General features: G+C 42.0%; 2 protein-coding genes across 2 annotated transcripts; one reads left to right on the top strand and one right to left on the bottom strand.

The window, feature by feature from the left end:
* Positions 1-305: 305 nt before the first annotated feature.
* Positions 306-2100, top strand: LOC135624241 (glucan endo-1,3-beta-glucosidase-like). The gene is made up of 2 exons (XM_065127655.1): positions 306-464; positions 1002-2100. Exons 1-2 carry the CDS (start codon positions 329-331, stop codon positions 1949-1951), a joined length of 1086 nt encoding a protein of 361 aa, XP_064983727.1. The 5' UTR covers positions 306-328; the 3' UTR covers positions 1952-2100.
* A 1025-nt stretch (positions 2101-3125) lies between these two features.
* Positions 3126-12398, bottom strand: LOC135624240 (nascent polypeptide-associated complex subunit alpha-like protein 1). The gene is made up of 4 exons (XM_065127654.1): positions 12274-12398; positions 9495-9573; positions 3726-3856; positions 3126-3641 (listed from the first exon to the last, which is right to left on the bottom strand). The coding sequence occupies exons 1-4, from the start codon at positions 12331-12333 to the stop codon at positions 3309-3311; spliced, it is 603 nt and encodes a 200-aa protein (XP_064983726.1). The 5' UTR covers positions 12334-12398; the 3' UTR covers positions 3126-3308.
* Between the last annotated feature and the right edge of the window lie 1215 nt (positions 12399-13613).

The raw sequence follows: 13613 nt of genomic DNA, 5'->3' as shown, positions 1-13613 counted from the left end.
CTGACCTCATCTTAAAGACTGTTGATTAGATGCATGCATTGATTACGTCTCTTCCATCTTTAACTCTTTTGATCGATGCATCGTCTTAATTAGGTCAAGGACATGTGATGACAAGAATCTATTCCACTATTTGTGACCCATATTCCAAATGGAACAAGACTTCCAAGTCCTCATCCAGAATTTTGGAAGGGATAAGGATGGTGGGGAGAAAGAACAAGCTGTTGCCTTTCGTTTTCTTCTATCAGGAAGCCAAGAGTTTCAAGAGGAGGGTAGACCTGAGGGGATGATGCCTGTGTCGAAACCTCTATATAAGGAGTAGGAACACAGCATGTTGATGAACACAAACCATTTCAGCGGGGAAGAAGAGAACCCTTTTGACAGAGTTGTTGTCATGGCAACAAAAGCTTCTCTCTCCATAAAAGGCTTTGCCTTGCTGGTTTCAGTCCTTGTAGCAGTTCCAACAAGTTCTCTCTCTCTCTCTCTCTCTCTCTCTCTCTCTCTCTCTCTCTCTCTCTCATATTATACATTTGATTGTTAGCTCTTACAAATTTATTAGGGTTTTTATAAGAGTTCAAGCTTTTGGTAATTTAATCATGGTAGGTTATATTTTCAAAACTTGTAACCTGCATTTTGCTCTCTTTATTTCATGCAATATTCTTTTCCTTGATTGGCTTACGTCATCTACTTGAGTTAGCTCATATGTAACTGTTTAAATATTTGGGATTATTGGTTAACGGATAAAAAAAATTAATTGATTTTAGAAACAATGCTATATATATATATATATATATATATATATATATATATATATATATATATATATATATATATATTATAGGTAGAAACTTGGTATAATTCACACGTATGTTCGCTTTATCTGAATAAAATGAGTAGTCCTTTCAATGCAGATTAGTCTTACTCCACTTGCAGATGCACGACCAATTTGCTTGATCATCTTCCATAGAGCACCACAGCTAAGTCTCCGATGTGTTCTACTGCAGGAGTGCAATCGATTGGTGTCTGCTACGGAATGCTCGGCAACAATCTTCCCCCGCCCAGCGAGGTGGTCAGTCTCTACAAATCCAACAACATCGCGAGGATGAGACTCTACGATCCAAACCAGGCCGCCCTGCAAGCCCTCAGGAACTCCAACATCCAAGTCCTGTTGGATGTCCCCCGATCCGACGTGCAGTCACTGGCCTCCAATCCTTCGGCCGCCGGCGACTGGATCCGGAGGAACGTCGTCGCCTACTGGCCCAGCGTCTCCTTTCGATACATAGCTGTCGGAAACGAGCTGATCCCCGGATCGGATCTGGCGCAGTACATCCTCCCCGCCATGCGCAACATCTACAATGCTTTGTCCTCGGCTGGCCTGCAAAACCAGATCAAGGTCTCGACCGCGGTCGACACGGGCGTCCTCGGCACGTCCTACCCTCCCTCCGCCGGCGCCTTCTCCTCCGCCGCCCAGGCGTACCTGAGCCCCATCGTGCAGTTCTTGGCGAGTAACGGAGCGCCGCTCCTGGTCAATGTGTACCCTTATTTTAGCTACACCGGCAACCCGGGACAGATCTCGCTGCCCTACGCCCTGTTCACGGCCTCCGGCGTCGTCGTGCAGGATGGGCGATTCAGCTATCAGAACCTGTTCGACGCCATCGTCGACGCGGTCTTCGCGGCGCTGGAGAGAGTGGGAGGGGCGAACGTGGCGGTGGTGGTGTCGGAGAGCGGGTGGCCGTCGGCGGGCGGAGGAGCCGAAGCGAGCACCAGCAACGCGCAGACGTACAACCAGAACTTGATCAGGCATGTTGGCGGAGGAACGCCGAGGAGACCAGGGAAGGAGATCGAGGCATACATATTCGAGATGTTCAACGAGAACCAGAAGGCTGGAGGGATCGAGCAGAACTTTGGCCTGTTTTATCCCAACAAGCAGCCCGTCTACCAAATAAGCTTCTAGAAACTAACTTGTAAGGTTGATGAATCATCTCCTACCTACCTACCTACCTACGAATAAAACATGAAATAAAGCACCAAAATAAAGGGAGAATTCTGATCTTGGAGAAAGTTGAATCATGATGATATATAACAAACACCCCTCTTTACTCATTATCAGTATGTTACAAGTTTCTTGAAACTTGAACGGATCACAATTTGGACCTACAAGTATTTTGGGTCATAATTATTTCATTGAACTATATATTCAAAAAAAGATGTGTTTGGAGTGCTTAATACAGTATGACTTCAGTTTGCAAGATTACCTCTTCAGCGTCAGCTTCAGCATGCCAAAAAACCATCATCTGCTATGGGGCATGTTTTACACCTTGATGGTGCTACATCATCATCATTCATGTTTCATTTTAGGTCTCGTGCTCTTTATATAGATCACATAAAAGTTTGGATCGCTTCAAGTTTCTAGGTTACATTGTATGCAGCACTTTGAGCCTACTGAACATTGTGACTGCCTTTTAGAACATTGGACTGCAGACATGCCAGTAGAGAATGCGCATGTTATCTTCGACACCGATGTCATGCAGACTACAAAGCGTGCAAACTAAGCTAAAATGATATAATATGCCAGTATGATTACCTTCATTAGGCTAACACAGGAGAAACAAGAAAGCTTTTTAACTTTGGTAATTTCAAGCTTCCTGTTTCAAAATTATTAATAGCCCACAAGATTTCTCAAACTTTATATTGATAATTTTAGTTCAAACAATGATTAGAGTAATTTACGTGCACAATCTTGTTCTCTCACGTGGCAAAGTCACCTGTCATTTCAATGCAGCAAAGCATCTGGCAGTGAATTACGACCACCGTGGAACATCAACAATTGTGGAGACATCTGATAGATTTGCAAGGAAAGAGCGGCGGGAAATGGCACCCACCATGACATGAGGTCTGATTTCATCAAATAACTGATGACACAGTTATTTGATAAAATAAAGATGCATATCTTTAAAATAGTTATTTGATGAACCCAGTTTTATGTCACAGCTCTGGCAAATTACACATCTTGACATTTGAAAATAATAATGCATATCTCTAAAATAGGCAGTGGAAAATGAAAACATGACCCTGAGGAGGCCAACTAGGAGTTGCTAGTAATCCTACTCCCCGAAGCACCCAAGTAGTAGAAAACACAAGCAAACAAATATAATTAGGCAGTATAAGAGCGCATTAGTACTACAGCATATAAATAAAAACATAAAACCACCCAAGCCAACAAATGAAGCGGGCTTCAGCACATATATCCTCGAGGAAACACAAACTGACCAACAGGATCTGACAAAAACATTTTCTAGATATTTCAAACATCAATTGGTAAGTTCCATGATAGCAGTGACAATATCACCATCAGCTGCTTTGAGTGCCTTGACAGCCTTCGACCTGGAAACCCCAGCCTGGGTCATCACCAATTCGATGTCTTTCAGCTCCACCCCAGTTTCGTCAACTTCTTCGTCATCATGTGCTGCGGCAGATGGCTCAGGTTTTGAGATCACATGGCTCAGATCAGGGGCCTTGAACTGCTCCGCGGCCTGAGTCTGCAACTGTGAGCTCAGGTCCTCAATTTTGGCCTCTCCAAAAATGACATAGGTGTCTGAGGTTGGGCTCTTGAAAACATCCGGTTTTGAGATGACAAATAATATCTGAGGTATCACAAGAATTTTCTTTCTTTAGAATTCTATTCTAAAGCAAGAAATAAAATTGTACAAATTTTCCCCACAACTTACATTTTTGCTCTTCTTCACAGTGACACGACTAACACCAGGTATTGGCTTCATACCAAGCTTCAGCATAGCCTTTCGACTTTTTTTCTCGCTTCTACTCTGCTTTGATCTTCCAGAAGCATCACCTGCTTGCCCTACAAATAGTTAAAGAGATATCATACGAACTTTTTAAAGTCCAAGAGAATATAGGGTAAACAAATAACCCATAAAACATACACAAGAATGGCATATGTTCAAAACCATCTCAAGCTAAAAGAACAAAAAAATCTACCATTCCATTTTTCTATCAGAAACCCACAACCATGATCATGTAGGCTCAATATGTAACTATGGGATCCTCGAGAAAAGTGGAACCTTTGGAAAGAAGGATGGCAAGTAAAATAAATGCATCATTACAGAACCTTGTTACCAACTTTCACTTGAAAGCTCACAGTACATTCAGCAAAAATCTCCAACTGTCAAACGCCTAAAAGATGTACCATAAATACTTAGTGCAGAAAGAACAGCGCAACATATATATATGAGAACCATACTATTCTACAATAGTGGTGTTTTAGTGGACAACTATGGGAAATTAAATGAGCCTCGAATAAGATCAGGATACACTGCTATAACTGACTTTTAGATTTAAATAACTACTTGCAAACTGATAAGACATAGGGTTAAGATCTATAAGGCAGCTCACAAAAAAATTATTTTCTTTTCTTTACTCTTTTTAAAGAATATAATTGGGAAGACAAAGCAATCAATCTATCCATCTTTCATAGATAATACTACTAATCTTCAGTAGGCCAATACCAAGAAGAATGTTCAAGTTCTGATCAATTTGAAATCAATCTAAGTTGAGTCTAATCTTGATTATGCAGTTCCCACGATAAATAATCACCAATGGCTTGACAAGAAAACATGAATATGGAAATTACAGCATGCAGAAATGAGTTACTAAATATTTTTGTGACCACCAAAGTGAAGCAAATTCCAAATACACGAGTCCAAGACTGGGAAAGTAAGGAGCCATTTATCAGAAATTGGCAGTAATCATATGACATACTGTAACGGACAAACTTCTAAACAAGATGTTGGATGTAATGCTTATGTCTGTCCGTTGTCTTTTGGCATGTTCATGCCTTGTACAGCAGATAGAGGGGCGGCCGAAGGCTAAATAGTCCCATGTTAGTTGGGTTGGTGGCCTTTTTAGGCTTGTAAATAAAGGTTGTGTGAAGTGGACACGAGCGAGAGCTTTTCGGTCTGTAATGGACCATTTTACCCTTTGTTGTGCAACTATTCAGAGCTTGTAAAGTCTGTTTGTAACTTGCATTGTCTATGAAGTGTATTTCGGACATGTTTGCTTGTGGATCCCGATTGAGGCGTTCTCTTTAACCCGTTCTCTCTTTTGTTGGTCCTAAGGGACAATGGGAGGCTTCGGGGAGGCTGACCTTTGCGGACGGACGTGCGAGGGTGCCGCACGCCTTAGGCAAAACCAGCTAAGGTCGTGACAATATGGTATCAGAGCGGGACAAGCACTCATAGAAACACTTGACATGCAAACGTGGGGGACCTAGCGGGGCTGCGTCGAGGGCAGTCAGCACACGCGCGACCGTTTGAGGGAAAACGGGCATTGAGATGTAGGGAAAAGAGTCGCTCAAAGGAGCGGGCATCTAACATTGGCATTCAGTGGAATGGCCAACCCTTCGCGCAAGAGGCACCACGAGAACAGACAAGCTTGGAAGAATGCGGAGCGCACAAAGGCTGGGATGGCTGAGTTTGAGCTACGGCTCAACGTTGACAACTATACTTGAGGGTGCTCTAGGCAAGCGAGGCGCTTGGCAAGAATGAGACCATCCAAGGTGGAATGAGTTGCTCAACGACCAAAAGAGTTATGCAAAGCTCACAGAGGTGAGGGGAATTGCTAACTCGAAGAATTTGGTACTCATGCATGGGCTTGTATGCGGACGATGGAATGTTCGTGGCCATCCCAAGGCGACCGAGACTCGGCGCCATGGAGCATTGAAACTTTCTCTTCGGTATGCGAAGGATACGTCCGGAGGAGGCTGAAGTGTGCAACGAGTTCAGCATGTTGCTAGGCCTTGAGGGGTGCCGCGGTGGTTGTATTGACGTGGAGGCGCAATCTAGCAAGTGCGTCTGCAGGAGGCAGAACAATGCACAGTTTGTTCAGCAGATCGGAGTAGTCCAAGGGGATGGTGGTCTCCGAAACGAAGAGAGATGTTGCTCCAACGGGACAGTTATCCAGGAGGGATAAGTCTCGGCACTCCAGAGGGAGAATCATGTGAGACGGACTTCACATGTTGAGGAGGAGTACCTCACAAACAACAACTTCACAAAGCTCGATGGACTGAGCAAGCGGCGAGGAGTTGTCGCATGATCTCGCTCGAGAGAATGCATTGGTGGATGCATTGCGAGATCAAGTGGGGGAGCAACCTGAAGCAACTTAAATGAAGGCACACTTAGAGTCGATATGAGATCGGACTCAAGGGAGGGCTGACCCGTGGAATGGAGGGCGCGAGGGCCACCATCGACTCAATGCAAAAACGAGGAGCGGAGCAACTTGGGTGTAACTTGACGAAGTACCCAAGCCGCATGAAGGGAGCCAGCAGAGAAGTTGGAACATGGAGCAGAAGCACAGTGCTTTCCTTAGATAGAGGTCAAAGACATGAACTCTTGCAGAGGCAAGGGTAGGATCATGTTGTTCCATGGGTCCTTCATTCTGACGGAGCGGACTCATCTTGCATGGTGCCAAAGACGAAGGGAGCTTCTGGGCACATGCACCTTATCTCGGAGGAGCATTTGATGGAGGAACTAAGGCGACTCAATTTGCGGAGGCGAAGTTGGGTTCAGAAGGCCTTAGCACGGGGCAAGATGACGCAGAGGCGGGTACTCTTGAAGAATATGCCACAGTGTTGCCATTCAAGTTGCCATGAAGGAAGCGGTGCGCAGCGGAGATTGTGCTGGTAGGGGCAGAGGCCCAGGATCCAGACAATGGTGCACAAACTACAGTGAAGTCGGTGGACTTCGGGAGCTACTAGGCGACGGACTGCCCTAGAGTGGTGCTTCATCTAGGTGTGACCCAAGAGTGGGTGGATGAAGGTCGATTGCCAAAGGAGTGAACAAAATCGAAGGTGGAGGAGACCCTGCGATGTATTGGCAGAGGCCACACATGGAGGGTTCACAATTCGAGTTTATTCCAAAAAGATCAGAATGCAATGGAGATGTCACCAGGAGGCGACATGGTGTAGCGGATCGTGGTGGAACAGTTCGTGGCAATGCGACACACACGACATTGTCCCGTGAGGGATGAGATCATATGGAGGTATGATCGGGAGTTACTGGAAGCTCCACTTCGATGAACAACACGACGACAAGAAGGGCTATGGATTCAAGGAGTGAAGGCCATGGTACCGCAGAGGCGGGTCTTCCGGGCGTGCATCGAATTTTGCATCGGATGAAAGCCTTGGTCATCAGCATATGGGGGCTGTGTTCCACCAAGGGAAAAGTTCGAATGCAAGTACCAGTGAGTTCCATGGGAGGGACTTGATCATGTAGAGGTATGATCGAAGCAGCTGGAGAGTTGGACTTCTCCAGAGCTCATATTCGCTTAAGGGAGCCCGACAAGTCAGAGGACAAGGTCGAGTAAGCGAACGTTGCTACCAAGGAAGCTAAGGAGAACAGAATCGGTGCAAACTCTACAACGTGATGGCAGAGGCCATGCATGGGAGTTGCAGTCTGTCTTTCCATCGACCAAACGGACTGCTTGGAGAACACAAAGGTGTTGAAGCAGGGGGTCGAAAGGGGCGAGGAAGCGACGATGAGTCCAGAGGGACTTAGCTACCCAAAAATCAAGCATCAGTTAGAATGGAGGTGGACTCAGAGGAGTGCCACGGAGACATCTCTACTGATTGTGAAGAAAAGGGATACAGAGGCGAGGCGACGGATAGTAGGGCCATGGGCATGGCAGCGCCATGGTACCGCAGAGGCGGGACTTCCGTGCAAGTCATTGATCCCTTGCTCTCACGGAGGGAGAGCGCTTGGTCGTGAAAGGAGCCGAGGAGGTGGAGCATGCAAAGGCAATCTCCAAGTACTGAGACAAGGCTGAAGGGCAGAGGCCAAGAAACTTCGTAAGACCGATGTCAACAAGTTTCTCATCAAGATAGCCGTAAGTGAAGGACTTCGGGTCATGCAAGAGTGCACGACCAAGGAACGAAGCAGGCAGTACGCGGTGCTGTACCTTTGCTACTCAGTGGAGTAGGCGGCAGGGTTGATGGAGAAGACGATACAATCCCAGAGGCGACCTCATCTATCAGAGAATTACTCCAAGTTGGGGTGAAAACTTCCTGCATTCCAGAAGTTCAATGGCTTTGAGAAGGTGAATCACAGTAGCTAACTCAACGCAAGGAGTGCAAACACTTCGAGTGCTTCAGAAGTGTGAGCAAAGAGCAGGCGAAGGCTAGTAACCAGCTTGATGCATGAAGTACAACCTCGAGGAGGCGGGCGAAGTCAAGTAACCTTTGCCTTCTCAACTCTTAAGAGAATGGGCGAAACCGAGTACCCCAGTTCTCTTATCTATCCAGCAGAGGAGCTCTGCACAAGTTCAAAGACCCTTCGAAGATAACGGAAGACAATAGTTGTCAAATCCTCACCAGCGGTGATCAGTGCTACTGAGAGTAGATTGTCCGCTTCATTTCCCAACGAAATGCCAATCGAAAGCGGAAGTGATGCGAACCTACTTGGATGTGACAACTAACTAAAAGAAGAGTCAATGAGCAGATTTTGTGGAGGAAGGACCCAAAACTTCAGAAGTTTGCGAGGCGATGCTCGTTAAAGCTCCAACAAGCATCCACCCAGTTCAAGCAACATGTGGAATTTTTGAGAAACTGGCGCAGTAAAGATGGTCTTTTCCTTCATCTGGCGGATCCGCAGGAATCAACAAGGATCAACACAACTCAGCCAACCCCCCACACCAGAGTCAGAGTCATTGGTGAGTTGAAGCAGCATGGCGGATCAAAGGTTCGACTACTCAGAAACAGCAGCGGAGAGCAGCTGGGAGCCAGGAGGCGCATTGCAGCTGGAGCAGAAGATTGAAGACTCAGCAAAGGCGAAGAGTTGCAGTGTTCACAAAGGCTTCGACGAGGACGTCGAAGGGATAAGTGGGGGAGAATGTAACGGACAAACTTCTAAACAAGATGTTGGATGTAATGCTTATGTCTGTCCGTTGTCTTTTGGCATGTTCATGCCTTGTACAGCAGATAGAGGGGCGGCCGAAGGCTAAATAGTCCCATGTTAGTTGGGTTGGTGGCCTTTTTAGGCTTGTAAATAAAGGTTGTGTGAAGTGGACACGAGCGAGAGCTTTTCGGTCTGTAATTGACCATTTTACCCTTTGTTGTGCAACTATTCAGAGCTTGTAAAGTCTGTTTGTAACTTGCATTGTCTATGAAGTGTATTTCGGACATGTTTGCTTGTGGATCCCGATTGAGGCGTTCTCTTTAACCCGTTCTCTCTTTTATTGGTCCTAAGGGACAATGGGAGGCTTCGGGGAGGCTGACCTTTGCGGACGGACGTGCGAGGGTGCCGCACGCCTTAGGCAAAACCAGCTAAGGTCGTGACAATACGGCCCAAACTTTAACTTAACCATTATTTATTTAACAAGAAAAAGAAAAGAACAAAAATACCCCTCATTATATTAAAGATATAACTTTGTCTAAAATACACCATAGTCTTCTCAAAAGTTCTCAGAGATAATACAGAAAGCAGGCATACCTTCAGCATCATCTTTGTCATCATCTTCATCATCATCATCATCCTCCTCTTCGTCATCTTCAACGACAGGTTCATCAGGCTTCAAAGAAAAAACTTATATTAGATAAATGCACATTTTTTATTCAAATATTGATTCAGATACAATACAATATATTTAGCTGATCAATAGAATATAAGAGAGAAAATACAAGGCAATAAACAACAGGTAAAGTGCATTAGTTTTAGATCTAGGATCATATGACAGAATACTATAAAGAACCAGTTAGTAAATTTTAGCAACTGCTTAAATTTTCTTTTCAATTTGATGTTTAATTACACTGATGCCTATCTAACATATATTTCTGAATTAGAAATTCCACAAATAAAGAACTATCGGGTGGACCAGGTATCAATCTTTAAATACTTTCAAGTCAATAAACACCAGTATTTAATGCAGAAATTATAGAGCAGAAAAACATAATTTCTCGTAGCCTGAGCTTTTACAAACTAATGTTTCAAAAATATTCTCAATAAAGTTGTATATCCGTATATACAAAGGATAGAATGGTACAACACCCAATACAACCCTCAATCCTTGACACAAGTCAACAGATCAAAAGGGAACACATCCCTCTTGATCATTTTATAGAACTAGATGCAAACCGGTAAAATAAATGGCAAACATTATATTCAGTACAAAACATCTTCATATGAATACTAGCAGATGAATAGAAACAAAAAAATAGACTTTAGTAATGGTTGCATAATAGAAGCAGCAGAACTAACTTCCCTGATGCTTAAAGAGAAGCTTAACAGGCAGCTAGTATTGCTGATTGGCATATTAGCATGTCTTAAATTGTGTTTTCTGCACTACTACCATAGATTTCAGAATGAGCCCCAACCCAGTTTATAAGAGACCTTAAGAAATTACTCGAGTCGATCCATCTACAATCTATATGTGTAACCTTAGGTCTTACTATTCTGTAAGGATGCCCTTGATAAGGCTAATCTCGCTGGAGATAATACATATGTAGTTCAATATAGAAGACCAACAAATGAGATATAATATCAAAATATTTGGTACCAGAAGATAATATCAATACAAATCAAGCTAAGAGCTGAGACAGAGAACAGTATATGATAGTTCCTCATGACGGACAAAATAGTGATCCAAATTTCAGAATTTCACTAGCAGATAGATGACCAATATCAATACAAACCTAAATAACAGCTGAGACACAAATCCTGACTCGATATGATCTATGGGATATGGCCAATTGCTTAATCAACATAATCCTTACAGCAGGGCATCAACAGGATAATACTCTGATGAAAGCAATGTTGTACAAAATACAAGGATCTGTTATGAACAATTAATGATTTTACATCCTGTTTTAACTATGACAGGCGCATTCACAGAAAAGTTCAATTCCACGGACAAGTAGAACCATGAAAGGGTATCAAGTGTCTTATTTTGGCAAAAATTTAAGAATCACCTGACCACCATGAAACCCCATGAAAAGATCACATTATTTCACCATACAAGTTACCAAACCTACACCAGAATAAAAATTAGGATATCATTGACAAATTTAGAGAATCACTCCCTCAAAAGACCATTTCAGACAATGTACCTATCAATTAGAACTCATCTGGAAGTCTGTCATTACCACATAACAACTAGATAACATCCAAACGTATTGCACAAACCCTCACATAAGAAAACCTCCAGGCACCAAATATCACTGGCAGCCTGGATCAGCAATAAAATAAATTCCCCTGCTAAAAAATTGTTTACTACAATCATATATTTATGTAAAGTCCAGAACTGATGGTGTTTCCCGGGCCATACTTTTTTTCATTTAAATATGCAATTCCTACATTACTTAACCAAATCATTGGAGGAAACCACTTATATAACAGAACAAGCATTGCTACACCAAACAAAAAAAAATCTCCCACATAATACTTTCTTCTAATACCTCAACTGAAACATGATATGATCAAACCTATAGACAAACCGTGGAACTTAATATGTTCCTAGCAGTATTCTTGCTACAATTTGTTTCTTGATGATATCCACCTTGAATATGTCATGAGAATTATCTTAAAGTAACATTTATTTTACGTGCCTTCATTGATTCTTTAAAAGCCCCCTAACGTAACATAGGACAACACGAGATGTCAGATTAAGAAATCGAACGCATTTGAATCAGTTTAATCTCTCAGAAAATAGACATTTTTCCTTGCTGAAGTGCCAGTTCAACCACATATCACCACAGACCCATAAGAATCTCACGCCTACATACTGATATCAAAGCAATATTCAGGAGTAAGATGTCAAAGATCATATCTTTAGCGTTCCAAACACTTAAGTCGTAACAGAAACTCAGTTCATCGCGCAGAAATTGATAAAAGAAAACAGAAAAACGAACAGAATCATTAACTGGCCCATAAAAATCTCACACGAATCGAAAACATTTTCCAAAACACGATCACAAAAGATCGCATTTTTAACGTGTTAAACACAAGATTAAAACGAACACTCAATTCAAAACGCATAAATCACCAGAATACAGCAAAAAGGAATTTCAAACACTGACCCCAAAAATAAAAGGCCCACGCCTTAACTCAAAGAAGTTTTCAAAGCAAGATAAAAAAAAGATCACATCTTTAACATTTCAAACATGAGAAGTGAACAAAAAAGTAGGTTCAAAGAGCAGTAACGAAAAACAAAAAAAAGAAAGAGATATCAATTTAGGAACAGCATGGGGACAAGGGTTTAGATTTGAAGGCTCACGTCGATCTTTTGTTGCTCGAGATGAGCAGCGAGGAGTTCTTCTTGCGTTTGGGCAGTCATTGAGAAAAAAACCGGCGGGCCGCTGCAAAACCCTAACGAGAACTGATATCCCCACTGAGAGTCACGGTGGCCGTTCAGGTATATATCTCTTCTACCAGTGCTAAATTACCAATATGCCACTGAGTAATTAGTAATTGTTGTTGGACTCATCACGGGAAGCTTTTCTTCGGAATATATCTCTTAACATTTTAATCGACGAACCCATTTTTAATATTCCTAATATAGCTTGATGTAAATATTTTTATTTATTTATTTTTTCTTCTAATCATGAGAGGCATCGATCGTCCGTCGAGCGTCGACCGTCGAGTGAGCGTTGGATGATGATAAAAAAAGAGCAATGAGCAATGCTCAGAGATTATAGAAAATAAAAAATTAAAATTAGTATCGAAGAGTTATAAATAATAAAATTATATCTTATTTTTAAAAAATTACTAATAATAATAATAATAATAGGATTATCAATAGCAAACTTTAATAATTATTTTCAAAAATAATTTTTTTATATTTACCAAAGGGTATCCACTCTTTTCATGATTTTCAAAATATGCCTTATATAACACAATAACACTACTTTACTTGATATGCTTTTCCCGTTGCTCTCCGTAGGATTTGATCAACATTGGCAACACGAAAAGATAAAAGAGCTACAGGGCTTCGGAACGATCAAGGGCAAAAGAGAGAACTTTCAACTGAAGACATAGGCTATGATGGTGGAAGCCTCTTCAGAGAAGACCGACATAGGCTATGATGTGGAAGCCTGTTCAAAGAAGACGTGACTCACAGGTTAAGCAAAACAGCATGTATGAGGGCTGACACCAAATAAAATGAAATGACAGCAACGGTTCTCGGGCTTTATTTGATTTGAAATTTCTACTCAATTGCTATTTCCCAATCTTTTGATTTAACTAGTAGAACGGCGGAAGTGAAAGAGGGATGGGGAGAGGATCTACGTCCATTGAATCAGTCCATCAATTTTAGAACGATATATGAGTTATAATATTTTTAAATAAATTTATACTATTTTATAATTTTATTTATTTATTTTTATTTTTAAATAAAGATATATATTTAAAAAATATACATGAGTTGATTTTTTTCGGTTTTTGAGTTTATTTATTTCAGTTATAATATCTTTGAATAGACTTGTATGATTTGGATGGAGATACTAAAAATAGGATAAATTTATTCAAAAATAATATAACTAATATTGTAGCATTCATATTTGGTTGTTCTTATTTTTAAACCAATAAAAATAATTATTTGAAACCCTGTTTTTTTAT

The sequence above is a fragment of the Musa acuminata genome, chromosome BXJ2-10 (genome assembly GCF_036884655.1).
Source record: "Musa acuminata AAA Group cultivar baxijiao chromosome BXJ2-10, Cavendish_Baxijiao_AAA, whole genome shotgun sequence".
Lineage (NCBI taxonomy): Eukaryota > Viridiplantae > Streptophyta > Magnoliopsida > Zingiberales > Musaceae > Musa > Musa acuminata.
Note: the sequence above shows the minus strand (reverse complement) of the source record. Positions and strands in the feature narration are given on the sequence as shown.

Coding starts and splice junctions, on each gene's coding strand:
- LOC135624241 (XM_065127655.1), top strand. CDS start 329: ATGTTGATGAACACAAACCATTTCAGCGGGGAAGAAGAGAACCCTTTT. Junction 465..1,001: donor CCTTGTAGCAGTTCCAACAA/GTTCTCTCTCTC, acceptor GTTCTACTGCAG/GAGTGCAATCGATTGGTGTC.
- LOC135624240 (XM_065127654.1), bottom strand. CDS start 12,333: ATGACTGCCCAAACGCAAGAAGAACTCCTCGCTGCTCATCTCGAGCAA. Junction 3,857..9,494: donor TGACAAAGATGATGCTGAAG/GTATGCCTGCTT, acceptor AACTATTTGTAG/GGCAAGCAGGTGATGCTTCT. Junction 3,642..3,725: donor CTGTGAAGAAGAGCAAAAAT/GTAAGTTGTGGG, acceptor GTGATACCTCAG/ATATTATTTGTCATCTCAAA.